This window comes from Cibotium barometz, chromosome 3 (assembly GCF_041138505.1).
Source record: "Cibotium barometz isolate CiBa-2024 chromosome 3, ASM4113850v1, whole genome shotgun sequence".
Lineage (NCBI taxonomy): Eukaryota > Viridiplantae > Streptophyta > Polypodiopsida > Cyatheales > Cibotiaceae > Cibotium > Cibotium barometz.
Genome location: NC_141048.1, coordinates 27865914 through 27885510, shown reverse-complemented (window position 1 = coordinate 27885510; position 19597 = coordinate 27865914). Strand labels below are relative to the sequence as shown.

The window sequence follows — 19597 nt, the reverse complement described above, 5'->3', positions numbered from 1 at the left end:
TATCATTGTAATCATTGTACGCACTATGGAAAATACCACATTTATCTTTTTGATAGTATAAAAAATGGAGATAAAAATATGTTCATTTTCCATAGGACATTTTGGCTCTATATATATATATATATATAGATATAGATATATAGATATATAGATATTCAACGTACTGTAGAATGTGTGTATATCTAAGTAGTATGAAATCGTGACGTTACGCTGAAATGGTCTTTAAAAAAAAGAAGAAGTAAATATCAATCTAAAAAATTTGCATAAATTAGTGTATATAGAATTATACTGAGTTCTTTCTCGCCAGAAAAAAAGAATATATCTATGAAAGCGTGACGTTAAGCTGAAATGGTATCAAAAAAGGAATGAGACGCAATAACTAAATAATAATTGCTAAGTGTGCTTTTTGATTGAAAAGCTAGAGTCAAAATGAGTGGGCTCATTTGATGTGGACGAGAAGGGACACACAATGTACCTAGGTTTAAGGTTTATTTAATGCTAAGTTAAGAGATAAATTCTAACTAAAACTTTCTACCAAGAGAAAATTATATGTAAGAGTGCCAGCAAGGAAGATGACGCGGTTTGAGTCCAGCATATATGTTCACGTGGCAGAGCGATTTTCGGCAATTGAGGTGCCACGTGAGCACGACGCCACCAGGGAAAAAAAGAAAATCGAAGCGCTCGAGTGTGCCATCGTGGCAAATTCTAATGCTAGGATAGAGCTGGGTATGTTCTTCACGTGGCAGATCGACGTTTGAGCTGCCAAATCAGCCATGTGGGCACGTCGGCGAGCCATATGAGCTGGCCCTATTATAATTTCGGATTAGTTTGCGAGCTGGCTGATGAGGCAGAAGATGTGGTGGCCAGGAGCAGAGGCTAATGAAGGCGTCCCAAACAAGATGATGTGGCGCCCTGCCACCGTGGACGCAACCCCCACCACCACCGCCACCTTCACATATGTATGTACTATGATGACAGTCAGGTTTCCTTACTATACAGTCCCCCCCCCCACTACCACCCCCCACCTCTTCATGACCCCATCACCACCTTCATAATATATACATATATGCACCCGAGCTTTCGTTCTACCCTGGCTACACTTCCATCTTTGGAATCTCTATATTCACCCTAGCTTTCGTTCTACCCTCGCTTCTTCACCCTGGGTATACTTCCATCTTCTTCACCCTGGGTACACTTCCATCTTTGGAATCTCTCTCTCTCTCTCTCTCTCTCTCTCTCTCTATTCATCATCTAGAATGGGTAATTGCCCTGCTTGCCTGTCTAGTGACTCAGTCCACCATTCCAGTGAAGAAGAAGTAAGTATCAAGGTGGTCAGAACTACAGATGGTGAGCTTTTTGAGTACCCAGGGCCTGTCTTTGTGAAGGATCTCATGTATGGCTTTCAAGGCTTTGCAGTTTTCCATAAATATTCTAGTGTAAAGCAGCCTCTACACCCTGACACAGAGCTTAAATTGAGTGAGGTTTATTACCTTAAGCCTTGGACAAAGCCAGCAATTCATCAGCTTAATGATGCTCAAGGGGGTAAGCTCATGGGCTTCAATTCTGAATTAAATCTTGCAGGGGGCTTGAATTCAATTGATGATCAAGACAAAGCTACTGCACAAGGAACCAAAGAATTAATCAAAGAAGTGAAGGTTAAGAAGGTGAGATTTGCTGATGAGGTGGTGTTAATATCGTCTTCTAATCAGCTAATTAATACAATTAGCAATCAGGATTACAGCTCTCTCACACAAAATGAAGAACTATCCGTTAAGCAAAATGGGGTAGTCAGATTGAAAGTGGTGATTTCCAAAAAGCAGCTCACTGAGTTGATGTCTCCTACAACTACTGAGAAGCAAGCTGATGCCTTGATGGAAAAGATGATAGCCCCTCTGCTATCACCAAAAAGCTCCATTAATAAATCTGACAGCTATGGAGTTTTGAGCCCAACTTGGAGGCCTTCTTTGGAGCACATACCAGAGGACCACTGATACTAAATTACTTAATTTTGGGCCTGATTTTGCTTAGGCTATCAAGGCCAAAAAGCATAGGATATCAAGCCAAAATTACAAAAAAGCTTAGATTATTATCAAGGCCAAAAATCATAGAATATTAAGGTCCAACCAGTTTAGATGATGGAAACAAGCTCATGCCTGTAGTTTTCAAGGCTAAACTCCGGTGTACATATTTTCCGAGTAATCCAAGCAGGTACGAAGGCTATATGTAAAATCTTGGAAACTCATATATGTATATTATTCAATATCCTAATGATAGGCCTCCATTTTTGGTAATCGTTGATTGAAGGCTACGTAATGTTTGAACATAGGTGTTAAGGTTTAATTTATGGTAAGCGGTTAGTCAAGTGCTTAAACGTGGTTGTTAACGTTTGCGCCCATTTAGTGTGCATGTGAAACGGACGATTACTCGTTCATTTGATGGTTAGAAGGCCTAACAGCGCCACGTTCATCTTGAGCCTTAGGAATAGTGAAGAACGTGAAAGCGCGGTCATAAAGCAGCCATAAACACATCCTCTTAATAAAATCGGTGCTTCTTTTTTTTTTTCTTTTTTTTTCCCTTTTTTTGGTTGTTGGACGATTTTATTACACGAGGGCCCTTCGGGTCCACGAGTGTTACAATAGCACCATGCAATGTAGGCAGCCATGGATCCTACCCATTACCTCGGGTTACAAGCCATCCATTTTAACTAACTAACCTACCTACCGATTGTTGCTGGTAAAGTCCGTGCATTTTGGAAACCACCAAATTTTAAACCTTCAAACTAGACATTATGAAGGTATTTTTTGAATTTTGAAGGTCCAATTACACTATACCCAGGTTCTTTTGTGCACTCAGCGCTGTGGGCCAAGTGCTTACAATAGCTCTTAAAATAGGTCAGGATCCCTTCGCCGTTTGATAGTTTATCGATGGTGTTACCTCTATCGTGGATCCCATTCTAGAATGGGCCAACGGTGCACACTATCTGTCTTGCACCCACATATGATTTTTGATGGGGTGAGTTACCCTTCAAAATGATGGGTTTAATCGAAATAATACTTGTTTTTTTCATAATTTACTTTTTTTAAACAATTACACAAAATAAGTGACTATATTTTACTGCCAAAATACTCAAGCATGACGACCGTTCAAAAAGAAACCTTGCTTGCACCCAACTTGTCCATGCTCGAAACGATTTTCTTGTTTCCTATCCATGGCTTGGCATCAAGGATTACTTTGAGCCATCCACTTTACCTCACCCCAAACCATGCGGATCAAGGTGGATGAAGACAACTATTTTTTCCCAATTCATGTAACCAAGTATGGTCTCTAGGCAGATGTTTATGAATCCACATTTCTCAATTCTCCCTTCAATTTGTATAGTTGCTTGCCCAATGATTTGTCGACGCATGCATGCATACATAAGCATGTTCTCTAGTCTTCTTAAAGGTGTTTACATACTTACTCAAGTATAGTTGCATTTCTCAAATAATGTGGCAAGGTGGTATGGGTTTGGTGAGATCTCCCCAATCTCTACCTAATAAAAATGATGTGGCAAGGTGCTTGAGGTGCCAAACTAAAACCCTCACAATATACATACTTTGGGTAGAAAAATGTGAAAGACCATTTATCCCTATGATAAAAGAGTATAAACCAAGAAGACAACGTCCCCTCATTTGGGGTGTGCTTTACATGTGAAAAGGGCTTCATATAGGTAGGTACTTTACAATAAACTATTTGAAGAATGTGTCAATTTGTTTTCTTTTTGGCGGAGTTCAAAATGGTTTTAGAATTTCCAACCATTTGTTTTCTATACAATCAAGTTGTAAGTATGTTTCTAACTATTGTTTTAAATATCTGTCTTGTTGAAATATGTCTAAGCACTTCTTTCGAGGGTAGATGAAATAAAATATATACATAAAAAGTTGAGTTTTGGGGTTTTATGTTAGTTTCTCTTCTTTCTTTAAGCTTTCAATGGTCTCCTGATGAACAATAAGGTTAGTTAAATACTATCAATTTTGGCATCAAAAATCAAATAATCTTAACAATTTTTACTTGGATTAAGCTAAGGTGAACTTATCTTTTAAGTCTTCACAAAACTTATGCATAATTGTGCTTTTGCAAAAGGTGATTCAATGTCATCACTTCTCTCTATGTCACTAAAGTGGTTTTCATGTCATATCTCACTAAGTGTTGATATGGTCCCATGCCATTACCATGGATGTCTTTAGATAGTATAGAAAACTCTAGGAATGATGCATTGTAATATAGTTTATCAACATTGATTACTTTTGATTTGCAATGGTGTTCTTCTGCAGTGTTGACCTCCATGTCCTTTGCTCACTTTGTCACTTGACCATAAGATGTAAAGTGAAGTTTTTGATATTCTTTTTACAATTACATAAAGTGAATATCGAAATTAATGTTATCTTGTGTTGTATAATTCGAATCTTTTATAGTGCTTATATAATGCAAATCTCATACCAAACATGACAATGATAGTGTTATCTTCCCAACATCCCTACTCATAATAAATTGGTTCTAAATTCAAAGGATAAATTATTGGTCCATTTGGAAGGCTTTATTTACTTCATGTGTTTTTGACCTATTGTGTATAAATAATGTGTGTTAGTGCAATTAAGACATTAATAGGAACTTCTTGAGAGCATTATTAAAACATCAATCAAAATGGACTAAACTAACATTTTGTATAAAGGCATCCGCGTGCGTGCCTTGAAAATCCATATAATGTGCATGTCACATTCTACATGGTTTCCTTTCGATTATTCAATTAATTGATTCATAACTTGAAGGGTCAAAGGATGATGGGCATGTATGATAAAAATTTATAAGACAAATTGGTCTTAATAGCATAAGCCATGCTTGTTCGATGGGATTTTGGTAATGCCTTGCCAATCAAGATGAGAGGGAAGTCGAGTGTGCTTTATATTATTAAGGCATTTATGTGCCTTGATAATCCATATGATATACATTTCAAATCATACATGGTATCCCTTTGATGATTCAATTAGAAATTTGTTGAAGCATCAAAGGATCATGGACATACATAATTGTAAGTCATTTTGTTTTTCTTTGATCTTAATAACTCATGACAAGCATAACCTATGCATTTTATAGTATTAAGGCATTTATGTGCCTTGATAATCCTTTTGATATGCATGCCAAATTATACATGGTATCCATTTGATGTTTCGATTAGAAACATGTTAAATGATCAATGGAACATGGGCATAGATAATTGTAAGCCATTTTGATTTTCTTTGATCTTAATAACTTATGATAAGCATAACCTATGCATTTTGATGGGATTTTGGCAATGCCTTGCCAATTTAGATGAGGGAACTAGGATTACACTAAATGATTTCTTGTACTTTGATGGGGTTTTACTTTTAAAGGTTCCATGGAAAATGACTAGAAAGGTCCCTAATACCAAGGACAATAACTAGAAAAGTCCCTAATCCCAAGGAGATTCAAAAAAGTCATATTATAGACACATGTCTAAATCTAGGTTGAAGCAATGATTTAATCACATCTCCTTTTCACAAAAGGTAGGCCTCCTCCTTTGATGAGAATGAAAAGTAATGGATTTTTAATAGAGCAACACATATTTTAAAAGTGAATTTTATTCACCCATGCTTGACTTCAAACATTATTCATGATTTGGTTGCACCTTTCCCAAGTATTTCCCTCAAAGTTATCCATTATTTAGGTAGCTTTATTGGGGCACTAAATTGTAAAAACCTTTGTTTAAGTACTCAAATAGAGGAACTTTTTGCTATAAAATTGTGAAATACGATGATGTTGTGTGATCTATAATGGGATTTTTAATTGAAGAATTCGTCACTAAATAATGAGGAAAATCAATATGGTGTCCATAAATAGGATGTTCTACCCCGAGTCTTTTCAGAAGTTCATTCAAAATCCAAAACCGTTTTTTAAAGGGTCCTCGCCTTTTAGTCTTTCTAAGAATAAATAATAAGCAAGCAATATCAGGATAGAATATTCTCCAATCAATGGGGTTTTAAACTTTGATAAAGTATGTCTTGACATATGAAGACCAAATCCCCTTAGTTTAGTCACCACAACACCTTTACATCTCTCTCTCACTCATGCCACCATTTCTATCTCTCTATTGGTGTGTGCGTTTGTGTGCATACGTGCATATGTATGCACGTGTACATACGTGCATGTGTGCATGCATACACATGCATATGCACATGTACAAGCACACATGTGCATGTGTGAATGCGCAAACATGCTCAAAGAATTTTTAAGCAGGTCAGAAATGCAACGAGAAATTCATGTATGTATATATTTACTAAATATACTATTTAAGCCCCTCAAAATTAGTATGTTGAAGGAAAGAGCACTAAGCCACTTTTATTGATTTCTTAAAAAGCACCACCCAACATTCATATAAATTCATGTGCTCAATATTTTCTCTATACTAATTAGACACACCTGAGTAGTTTCATCACTTTTTAACATCATGTGCAAAAGTCATCTCACATTTACATAAATCAAACCTGAGCCATTTTTGTGTTTGTAGCCACTTTTATGGCTCAATACAAGACTAGTGTAAATAGAAAGAGAAACATAAAATCTCTCTTTGATGGCATTGTAACTCATAATCCATGCAAACCATTCTATGAAACCATCTTACTTCATTGAATGGCATCCATAACAATTAAATATTTGGATTTTAATGAAAAAAACATGAATTATAAAGGATTTTGATAATTGTCATTAAAGTCCTAGAGTTCTTATATCCACTTGGCAAAAAAAATTCACGGAAAGAAAAGCATATCATCAATGAAATTTTGTGTCAAGTCAACTATGAACAAACATAACATCTCTTTGAGGTCTATGAAATCAAGTAGGTTTGTGTTGTTATCTTAATCTTCAACAAGTACATATACACTGTAGTATAATCAAAAGGAAACTAAAACAATAGTATCTACAAATTTGTGTTGACACAATGGAAAAACAAAACATCTTTGAAATATCATTGTAACTCAGGACATGTAAATCCTTCTTTCAATCCATGTTACTTCTTGAATTTACTCCATGAGCAATTACTTGAACAAAAAAAGAAAGAAAGCATTGCAAAACAAAGGAAATACATAATTATCCATGAATTCCAAGTCCATGCAAGTGTTTGAATGCATCTTATATACAAGAATCTCCAATCAAGAGCCTAGTCCTCCTCGCATTCATCCACTAGGGCATATTATACTTGTTGTTGATCCTTCCTAATGTGCTCAAAAAGCTTATCCAATCATTATTGTCCTAGCCATTAATTCTATAAAAGGTGTGGATATACAAAACAAACAAACAATATAATCAACTAGTAGAGGACCACCATGTGTAATTAGCATGTCTAATATTCCAAGAAAAAAAGTCTAGTAGACATAGAAGGGGTGCATAAGCATTACTAATGATAAACATTACTCATGGGTAAAATAATCATCATGTGTATCCTCATCCTCCAATACTTATGCCCTTTTATGGGACATAACATGCAGAAGAGGATCCACCATAGTATCAATGATTTCTACTATCATTGTTAAAGGAATAACAAGGACTCCTTGAAGCTTGGCACGCAGTGGGCTTGTGGGAATGCAAAGGCCTCCCGAAGGCCTGGCATGCCCACATAAGTGGGAAACGCCTTTGCTAGACAAAGTAGCTTGAGAAAGTAGTGGAAAATCAAGTTGACACTCCTTCTCAGACTAAGACACAAGAGGAAGCTCCCATGCACTAGTGAGGGGAAAGTAGTGGGTGATAACATGATGAGAAAATTGAATCCATCAAACCACTTATTTCTCATCACCAATTGAAGATTGGGAGTATGACCATACCTCGGTGCCATGTATAACATAGAAAAATCTACTTGCACACTATGAAGACCAAGTTCACAATACAAAGATTACTTATTTCAACATAATCTAGTATACAACTTGCCTCCATACTCAATCCATACATATTGACATGTTCAAATGGATAATGGTCATGAACCACCAGGCATCAAAGAATCCCCATGTACTTCAAATCCTACACCCATGAGACACAAGGGCCTACAAATTTTCAAATACTTCTACACCCATGAGACACAAGGACCTACAAATTTTCAAACAAACCATATAGTGCAACACAAGAAAGTGTACTATCTTACACCTTTCACTCTTACTTGTGAGATAGGTGTTGAATACTACTAAGGTTTAAAGTGCAAAGGTCAAATCTGTGGATAAGGCTAAAACTAGAAACAGCTTTGATATAGATCGGTTGATTATTTTCACAAGGTGAGGCAATTTCAGGACTAGAGTGTCATCAATGCCTTAACCATTTTTTGTTAGGCCGTCAATGTAGATAAAGAGATCCTTCCTACCCAATGGAACTCATGCATGCTTTTTTTTAATAATCTTAACTAAACTTAATCTTATTTTTACCATTACCTACATCAGAAAGAGAGTCGAGCATCCATGCCCACTTAACATAAAGCAAATGGCAACAGGTAAGTTTGCTTGCTCCTGTCTCTCTCTCTCTCTCTCTCTCTCTCTCTCTCACACACACACACACACACACACTCAGATACGCAGAGACAAAGACATGCATGCACAAACAGACACAATCTTTCACACACATACACACTCAGATACGCAGACACACATACATGCATGCATAGACAAACACAATCTTTCACACACACACACACACACACACACTCAGATACGCAGACACATAGACATGCATGCATAGACAGACACAATCTTTCACATACACACACACACACACACTCATGGACACACAGACATGCAGGGATAGATAGACACAATCTATTTCTCTCTCTCTCTCTCTCTCTCTCTCACACACACACACACACATAGAGAGAGAACCATATACAATACAAACACACACATACAGTACACTGAGAGAGAGAGAGAGAGAGAGAGAGAGAGAGAGAGAGAGAGAGAGAGAGAGAGAGAGAGAGAGAGAAGTTTGTGTAGTTGCATGCGATATGGCTCTTGTAAGGGTAATGGGAGGTGCTTTATCATGCCAAATTGCACACACATACAAACACATACATATACACTTATATCACATCCACACACACACACACACACAACCATATAACACAGACATAGACATACAATACACCCACAACGAGAGAGAGATAGAGAGAGAGAGAGAGAGAGAGAGAGAGAGAGAGAGAGAGAGAAAGAGAGAGAGAGTAATAGAGAGAGATTTGGAGATAGTCAGAGAGAGATAGATAAAGATTTAGGGAGTTAGTCAGAGAGAGAAAGAGTGAGAGATAGAGATAAAGTGTTAGAGAAAGAAATTTAGAAAGAGTTAGTGAAAGAGTGTGTGCAATTTGTGCATTTTGGTGCAATATGGCTTTTGTAAGGGTAATGGAGGTGCTTTATCACGCCAAATTGCACACACATACACCCACATACATATACACTTATATCACACACACACACACACACACACACACACACAACAATAATAACACACAGACACACACATTCAATACACTCACAAAGAGAGAGAGAGAGAGAGAGAGAGAGAGAGAGAGAGAGAGAGAGAGAGAGAGAGTTAGAAATTTATACAAGTTGGAATGATATAGTCCTTGGGGTGACTCCTCTTTTCTAATTCATGCCAGTGTCTTACTTCTCAGAAAAAAGAAAGCTTAAGCAAGGAGTCACTGCACTGGATCCTGAGTTTAGTGCTGCGAGCAGGAGCGACATGTGAATGAAGTCTGCAAAGCTATTGATGAGCACAAAGAAAAGATCTATTGACTTCACCACTGACAACCCTGTAGAAGTTATGCAAGGATAGATGAGCCACAGCTTGTGAGAGGACAGACAGAAGATCAAGGGTTTCCAACTGTGGAGCCGGGAGAATCAAGTTACCCTGTTTACTTCATAAAAGAACATAGTGATGAAGAACCCCATTCAGAAGACCAGGATGCGGAGGTAGATGAATAGGAGAAAGTAGGTGTTCTTAGTCTAGTGTCCCTTTCTAAGAGACGTGCTCGCCAGAGTCTCTCTGTTAAGAGGGATTTCGATTTCTCAACGGAGGCTAGGGAAGAGATGCTGAAGAGGAAGAAGCAAAAGAAGAAGGAGCAACATCTTAGCATTGACATGAAGGAAAAGAAGGAAGATTTTTTTGAGAGCAATGATCTAACTCTAATTGATGAGAAACTCTTCAATTTTGTTTGTAACGCGGAAGCTGCTGAAGACTTTCACATTATTGCAGAGATGTTTAATAAGCCTTTGCAAGTGGAGTCCATTTTGCATCAGCATGCAGAGTACCTATTGAAACACAGGGACAATTTCGAAAAGTTAGTATCCAAAGGAAGGCTGCTACTAAACAATCAGGCTTATGTGCACTTGCTGGGTTGTGCACTAAGCAAGAAGGCAAACAGTTTTCTATACAAGAAGTACCAGGAACTACCATCTTCCTACAAGCCTTCTTGGTGTACCTTGCACTTAAGTTGTTGTAGGCTGTTATATGAGCCATTTGGATTGCTCTACTACCTATAGTGCCTCTATAAGGACCTTCTTGAAATGGGTGAAGAACTTTTGTATGAAGGTACTATCCAAGATGAAATTCCCCGAGAAGATAGGTTACCCTCCGAGGAGACAGAACTTGAGGAAGATATTGAGTTAGTACAAGAGGAAGAGGATTTGAAGTCATGATGGATATTGTTGCTCTAAAGACGTCAACAATACAGAGACCACTAGATGTAGATCTCTTCAAAGTGGAGCAGTGTGGTCTAGTATTGCCAGTGCTACCAGAATTCATTATTGATAACACACATTATGTACTATTGGCTGACATTCAGAATATTTTCAGCCTAAGGGAAGATTTTTCTTTATCTGCTATTGCCAATTTTCAGGAAGAGGGTAGTGGTTTTGTCTCAGAAGATGATGCAAGTGACTTAGCATTGGAGGAAAATTATAATAGTAAAGAGTGTCTCAGTATTTGTTTGGGCAAAGCACATAAATTCAAAGAGGATGGATTTGTGCCAGATGATAAAACCTTCATGGAGTTGTAGGCCAAATATGGCTTTGATAAGTTGAATGACTCCACAAAGGAGTTATGAACAAAGTAGGAGAAGATACTAAAAGTTCTATTAACCTTTGGCAAGACCAATTGTTCGTGAGACAGATGAGACTCATATTCTCTCTCTCTCTCTCTCTCTCTCTCTCTCTCTCTCTCTCTCTCTCTCTCTCTCTCTCTCTCTCTCTCTCTTTGTGTATGTGTGTGTTGTGTGTCTGTGTCTGTGTGTGTGAATTTGATATGTAGAATTATGTTTCCTTATTTATTTTGTTTTGCAGAGTACGTTTGAAGTCAAAGAAAAATTCTTGCAGCGGCATAAAAGCAAGTATTGTGGCCGGGATGCAGCTCTCTCTCACTATCTAAGCAAATTGTCTAAGGCAAAGATTATAGTCTACCACAATGCCATGAACCAGGAAGGGAAAGTTGCAATTTTTGTATTCAAGACATTGTCCTTGTTTTCCTTGGTGCAATGATTATTCCTAAGAGTTATGAGAAGATTATTTTGATAGAGAAGTCTAGTGCCTTAGAAAGTTTTGGATGCTACCCTGGTTATGCCGGCAACCGAAGGGGTTACTTTCATACATATGCTGTAGTAACATTGTCTCTAGGCATAGAGAACCCAGAGGAACTAGAAGAGTATGGCAAACACCATTTGCTAAGGTATAAAAATGAAAGCCATATTCACTGGAATTGCCAAAGTCATTAGAATGAAAAGATACATTGTAAAAGACTTATGTGTTACATCTATCTGTCCAACGATTATTAATAAAAATCTTTTGTTCTCTCCATTTGTTTTGTGCTTCTATGGCATCTGAGCTTTTAAATGCTTTGGAATGCTTCAATCTCTTCCTTTCCATATGTCTGAGTGTCTGCATTAGTTTGGATAACCTCAAGGTTTCTTTTTTATGTAATTGTTGCAGTATCCTTCTATAGAACCATTGGAACACTTCTTGTAGGCTATTTGCCTTACTTTTTCCACCACCATGTTGTGTGTGCCTGAAATATGCATTTCGAGCCATATAGTGTGATTTTTGGAGTCCTTGTGTGTTCCAAATGCTGGGATCTCCATATTTGTTAATAAAGTAAGGCATGTGGTTGTAGAGAATATGTTGCATGAGAAAACATACAATGCAAGTTAGTATCGAGGGCTAGGAAACAAGAGTAAGCTAGAAACATACCATGTAGTGTGTAATGTTGGTGTCAGTCCAAGCAGCTCTGAATGCTTTTTTGAACGCTTGTAATTTGTCTTAAAAGCTCTTTTTGTCTTGCTAGGAGTAGTTGACTTTCTCACACATTTAGAACAAAGTATCAATTGAACCAAACATCTGCTTTGACATTCCTTAAAGCACCTTTATGGTCTTTCACTACATTATGAAGCTTTTTCCACTGTTGGTATTCGATTCGACTTGTGTAGGTTGTTGTATATTGCTTTCCTAACTTTGTAGGTTTGTGTTGCTAATTATTCATTGGCTTGGAAAGAAATCTTATTGCCTTAACACCTCCAATGGAGGGCTTCATTAGAATTTCCTTTTCATTTGATGACTTTATAGTGTCCTTCAGAATCTGGACATTACCTCCATGTAGTCCAATTTTTGATAGCACCTTCTCCAATGCACTAATGGCTTCTTTCCTCTATGCTACATTCTTGATCTTCCAAGCAAAACCAATGTGGAGATATACCAGTTTCTCTATGATACAACACAAATCATGAAGCATGCATATATGCACATCGGAAAGAGGAATCTCAAACACTGGTTTAAAGTTCTCATCCAAAATTTGTCTATTCGGTGGTCGTCTCCACCACTTAGAGTCCATCACCACCATTGCAGAGTCCATGCAGTAAAGGCATGGAGACTTTGCATTGGCCCCTTTCTTGCAAGTAAATAAGCACTTGAGAGTCTTCAAATCACCCCCGCAAGATGCCATTGGACTTGAAATTCTCCCCTTTTCTCTACATGGAGCATCCTGTTTTTTGCATTCATCTGTTCTTTGATGAGATTGGGGATATGTGTTTGATGAAATACCTGAAACAAGGATTCATGGTCCTCTTTCTTGAACTCAAATGAACCTAAGCACCAGATGTTCATCTTGGGCTGCACACTAAAATACTTTGGATCATCCCTACTGCAATTACAAAGAGCCCTATTCATAAGTGTTATTGTGACCCTTTGCATCTTTTTCTCCTTGATAATCTCGCACTCATCAAGCTTGATGACAAACTGAAGTACACCTCCTACCTCCTCAAATGTAATATCATAGAACTCCACCATTATCTTTTGCAAGAGCTCCCAAGTCCATGAATATATTGTTGTGTTCATTGTAGAATATGCTGCCACCTTCTCCCTTAAACTCTCCTACAATGTGGTATGAGTGACCAACATAGTGAAGCTGTTCTGTGTTTAATTCCTCCCTATGTCTCCAAACTTTTTTAGGTGTTGGAAGTAGCTTTGCTTTAATGCCTTTGGCCTCAAGGAGGGATGAAACTGACTTCTGGATGGAACTATAACCCTTAACTGACTCCACTTGAATCCATGGCGTATTGATGAATATCCGTAGCTGAAACTGTATTGTTGGTTACAAATTCATCCACTATATCTCGTTGAACCACCTTGAACTTCTTCTCTTTTATCATTTCTCTTGCCATTCTTGATGTCACGAATGGTTTTAGTTGCTTTTCTCGATTGAGATTGGGATTAATATTCTTTTTGTCAGGATGTATGACAACCCTACAAATATAGCACTACTCATTACTAACATAGAGAACATGTGAATCCCAAAGAAGCCCTCCAGCAAATAAAATAATATTAACTGCTAACACAAAAGACATGTGAATGGGAATGAATTTAGTGTAATCTTACCTTATGGCTTGGATTCTCTTCTTCAGGCGAGCCTCAAGTTCTCGATGTTTTTGAGCTTTCTTTTCCGTATGGGCCATCCAATGATTGTGTCTTTTTCTCTATATTTGTGGAGGTCACTTCTTAGTTTATTGATTTGACATTCTTGTTCTTCGAATCTAACTTTCTGTGTCTTGCATTCACCAAACAAACCAAGAAGCTTTTTTGCTAAGTGTTGTGAATAATGCCTTTCTCTTTCTTGTATGTAAGAAATTGACTTGCAATATCCTAGTAAGCCTGTGTGGCGCCATCACTTGTAAAACGTAAGAGAGTTGTGGGTTTATAAAAGGGAGGATGTGAAGCAGTACAAGGGTCAATAGGATAGATGGAGCCATCACACCAAAGGTCTATGTGTTGCTTCCCCCGACAACCTCATATGATCTTTAACATCTGATAGAGCAATAGTTGTCCACTTCTGCATTTTTGAATGGGCGCATACGCACTATCTAGATCAATGTGCAAATGGTACTTTCTCTTAATGCTTTCATGATTGAACTCTTCAATAGAATGAGTGTATACATGGTTGTTCTCCATTGGAGTGTTCCAGGAATGAGGAAGTATACTATATGATGCAGAGTGAAATATTAGGACTGGCTATCATGAGAGAAGGCTTGTATTTGTCTTTTGAAATTGGAGATGAAGGTTCTAATTCTCTCCAAACTATCTTTTGTGCAATAATATCCTCTTGAACTAACCTTATTCTTGCAGTTTCAAATGTATCATTTCAGAGAAGGTTCCAACGAACTTTAAGATGGCCACCTGGGAGAAAATTTACCTCTCTAGCTTAGAGACTACACTTTTATGACTTTTAAATTCTCTTTATTTTAATATTTCAAGATTTTTTCCAGAGAGAGAAAATAAGAATCGACCATTTTCTTACAAGGCCCTACGAATGACCTCCAAAATGTCCTAATGCCTTGTTGTCTACTAGTAGGTGTACTCATCATAGATACTCTGCCTTTTGCTCTAACCACCACGCATCGCAAAGCTCTATATCTCCATTGGTGATGGTTTGGGAGTGATCACAAAGATCAAGCCTCATTGTTCCTAGTTTTGGGGACAAATCTTCAAGCTGCCTCAGCATTTCTTCTTTTAACCTTGGTATAACATTTGTAGATACATAAAGAGACTTGCTAGTTGAAGCTTTAGGGGCCTCTTCTCTGATGCTGCATATTTCTTCAGAAACACTTCCATCAATCAGAAAGATTCAAATCAGGTGATGCTCACCCTACTCACCTTCTTTGAAGGAAATCTGAGAACATGGTGGTACATGCTTCCTATAGAAACACAAATTGTAGAGATAGGAAAAGGGATAGCCTCTCTTAAGAAGATTATACTTAGGAAATTTCTTGGAGAAGCGATTGATGAGAAGCAACATTATAGAAATCAGTTCTGGAGAATGAAGTGTTGTGATCCAACAAGAATCAAGAAATATTGGGATAATATTCAACACTTGATCTACCAAGGGTAGCTATGGAATGATCCATAAGCCAAACACTTTTACATAAACTCTTATCCAAAGGAGTTATCAGAAAAGGTTGTTAAAGATCTTCAAACCATAGAAGTAGAAACAGGTAACAAAGTTCTTGAGTAGCTTCAGAACATGACATTTGTAGAAGTGCATAGGCACATCCTCCTCACTCTCCAACAATTATGCAGAGATAAAAGGGCATTAAAAATCATCAAGAGTTATAATGAAAGAGCAAACCTTCTAGTTAAGCCTTGTGATACCTGGAATGAATCTAGAAACTATGGATGCAAGTTTGGAACGGAAAGTTGATCTTGTAAGAAGTCAGATAAGGCAAAACATAAAGCCTCCAAAGGACACAAAAGGTTTTTTAAAAGAAAACCATTCAGAAGAGTCTTCAGAAAGAAAGCAGTAAATACAGGGGATGCATGCTTTCTCTATGGTGGCAAGAAAGGCCACTATGCCAAGTAAAAGGAAAGTAAAGGCTCTCCTCTCGCAGAAGATGCAGAGTATGAATTGATTCAAACAGAAGAACCAAGTCCTCCACCGTCATCTATAGAAGAAGAATCCTCCTCCAACTTCAGATAAGAACTAGTAAAATCTTTCAGAATCAATGCTTTCAAAACTAAACCTCACTTTCTTGGTTCTGAAAAGTAGAAATGGAAGCATCGCAATGGGTAACTCTTCCATAATAGTACCAAATCTTTGATATAGCTCTCTATGGTGCCTCTAAGAAAGCTCTTGCATAGCCCACCATGCTCCAACTCAGTAAATGTGGTTAGAATGGGAGGAAAGGGTATACCTATGTCTTTTCCAAGGCTTGGGTATGAGTGTCTCCTTAGGTACATCTTATAGGAGACTTCTATAAAATCTCAGGGCGTTCACTATATGTAAACCCTCTGTATCACGTGCGTTGAAGGCCTACTTAAAAAACCCCTTCTCTGTGAATTTCTCATGAACAAAACACACCCTTTCTCTATTCAACCTGTGAATACTCCCTTTTAATGGTACCCTTTTGTATGTAAAAAATGTGTTAAAAAAATATTTTAGAAATTCCTTCTGTTGAACCCACATGCTATGCTTACATATTTATGAGTAACCCCCCTCGTGTGTAAAATGAGTGCCTCCTTAGGTACATCTTATAAAAGGCTTCAATACGTTTTTGTAAAGCCCATCCAATGAGTGCCTCCTTAGGTCCATCTTATAGGAGACTTGTATAAAATAATACCTTACTGGTTAAAGTCTTACTATCTCTCTTCCATCTTCATGAATGTCCAAATAAGGTACCAGGTCTACCACCTTCACCTCTTCCTCATCGAATGATGAGAAGAGTCAACATTTCTCAGCTTGTAAAGTATGGGAAAAATAAAAAATTAAGCCTATATATATATATATATATAGCCTTTGGGCCAGTGTTTATTTTTGCAAGTAGGGTATCATTTTTCTTAGGAATGCCTCTTTCAACTTTATCCTTCACTATGAAGGACATATTTTTTCTTTTGCCCTTCAATAGAGGACCAACATAAAGGTTACCTTTCAAGTTCCTCTGTAAAACATTTACAGATAAAATGAAATTGTTAAGTCAATGACCCACTATGGCAATCCCTTTGTTTATGAAGTTTGTTTTTCTCGATTACCATGGTTCTAATGTAAAGCTACATCGACTTTCTCAATAAGGTATCAACGAATGTATTCACAAAAAGAACTAATCAATGTTTAATGTGTAGCTATGAGAACTCAAATCTAACTAAGAACTCCATTTCAAGTAAACTTAAACGAGTTTAGTTAATCTTTGTTATTACTGTGCTAAGCTTAAACATCAAGTTTGATTAATCTTAATTATTGGTACTTTTACTTTTAAATACAAAAGTTTTTATATTATAACATTGAACAAGCCTTAAATTAATATCTATTTATCTAAAGAAGCAACAAATTGATACCTACATGCCCTTCATGTGGAGGGTTCAAATTTTTTCACCCTTCCATATGAAGGGCAATTTTGTTTTATAGCACTTTAAGAGAAATACTCGACTCTCTCATACTCCTTTAGCAGGTCAAAATGCCGCTAGAAGGACTCTCCAACCTTAAAAAATAAACATTGCTTTGGGCATTGGCTAAAGCATCTCATGTTTTCAAATGTGTCGTTACCGGCCTCATCACAAACATTCTCTCTTTCAAAGTGTTACACATGCTCACTTAACCATGAAAATGATAAACCATAAATCAAGCAAACATACATATGAAGCATATATTAAAAATGACGGAGCTAAGAGGTGAGCTTAGATGCAAAAGTTGTGTATAATAATGATGAAACACAAACCAACTATTATACAAAAGTTGTGTATAATAATGATGAAACACAAACCAACTATGGATGACTACACTAAGCGGCTCAACCATTAATAAAGTGCCCTTCTCATTTGGGAAAAAAGCTAACAAGCCTTTGGATAGGTGCCAATACTTTTCCTAACCGGCGGTAGAGGCACACCCCTTTGCTTAAGCAAAGCTGCTCAAGACCCTTATCAACACTACTGTTGACACCCAGAATTGGCAAAATTGTTTTATCGACAAAGAAATTAGCGAGGGCTGGCTGGCAGACTGCGACTCTTTGCCGCTCCTTCATAAGGCCAAACCCGTGAAGGAATTCATCCACCTCCTGTCTTTTATGTAGTGTTGGCTTGGCTTGCGTTACAAAGGCCAAGTCGGGCCTACCTTCCATGACCCAAACTATCCCACGACGACAACACGGATCGCTCACCTGTGCTGAGAGCAGCTTTGAATAATCTGAAACGCATAAAGCATCTGGATAGCCACTATTCTGCAACTCTTTTATAATAGTAGTGTGCAACTCTTTAGTAAATCTGATCTCCATGATGCCCTTGAGAAAGCTCCTCTGAGGTTGGAGCTCATAGTATATCCCACCATCCTCCAACTCACTAAATGTGGTCAGCATGGGAGGAAGGGTACTGTGCCCATCTGGTCGGGGTATGCTTCTGTAAACCCCCTCCAATGAGTGCCTCCTTAGGTACATCTTATAGGCGAATTCTGTGAAATAATACCTTACTGATTGAAGGCTTACTATCTCTGTTCCATCTTCATGAGTGTCCAACAAAGGCACCACGTCCACCACCTTCACCTCTTCCTTATCTGATGACGTAGAGTGAGTTTCACATGCAAAATTAGAAGGTATATATCCAATATATTAACCATACAAGAATGCAGCCCATAAGAGCTCATAATGCATAATCTCGTGGAAGCAACCCAAAAAAAAAACCATTAATAAGAAGAATATGACACTAAGGATCAAGAGCACATTATACCCAATAGAGTTCATCATGCATAATCCTGTGGAGCTTGGAAGAAATCAAAATAATTGTAGAAAATTATATATATATATATATATATATATATATATATATATATATTACTGATAATAAGACTTCCTATCAAGATCTCAAACCATTACTAATACCAATGAGTTTTTTTTTTTTAAAGAAAAAAAGCTTTCAAAGACTGCCGCAAACCTTGTATTACGTTCAAAGCACGCAGACTAGGTATTGAGAATTTTGCACGCAGTGTTAACTAGGTATTCTACATCCACACACGGTATTCTACATCGCCACCTTCTACACCCCATCCCAACCACAAAGTACTATTCTACACCCACCTTGTGCTGCTAAAACCATGCAGCCAAGCTCTACCTTCATACACCTCACATGGGCCTTCTGTTTGATCCTTGCCTGCATAAATAAAAGTGAAGTATGTGAAAAGCATACCTCCATCCTCTTTTGGGAGAATATTCTGGTCTTCTTGTGGGAGGGATCCCCCTTCGGGAAGAGGCTCTCCTTCTTTTGGGAGGAATCCCCATGCTGGATTCTCCTCCTTCAGAATCTCTTCTTTTTGGAGACGCTCTGCTTCCTCCTCCTTTGAGAACTCCTTAAAGCTCTCCGCTTCTTTTGACGTCAATTCTGATTGATTGTCGTCCTTGCCGCCGCCGCCGTCGTCGTCGCCAGTGCCGCTGTCGTTTGGCGCATAGCAGTCATCATCAGAATCAACAAATTCATCAGAAATATCTTCATCATCATCAAAATTTTCCACGTCTCTTAGATGCCCACCATCTTCAACTAATCGGGGAGCAGTGCCTTCATTTTTT

General features: G+C 37.8%; 1 protein-coding gene across 1 annotated transcript; it reads left to right on the top strand.

Moving 5' to 3' along the window:
- The first annotated feature begins 1075 nt into the window (after positions 1-1075).
- LOC147639898 (uncharacterized) lies at positions 1076-2229 on the top strand. The gene has a single exon (XM_086822663.1). It carries the CDS (start codon positions 1257-1259, stop codon positions 1989-1991), a length of 735 nt encoding a protein of 244 aa, XP_086678789.1. The 5' UTR covers positions 1076-1256; the 3' UTR covers positions 1992-2229.
- Positions 2230-19597: the final 17368 nt, after the last annotated feature.

What these genes read in the sequence shown, in the direction of transcription:
- LOC147639898 (XM_086822663.1), top strand. Translation starts at nt 1,257, where the DNA reads ATGGGTAATTGCCCTGCTTGCCTGTCTAGTGACTCAGTCCACCATTCC.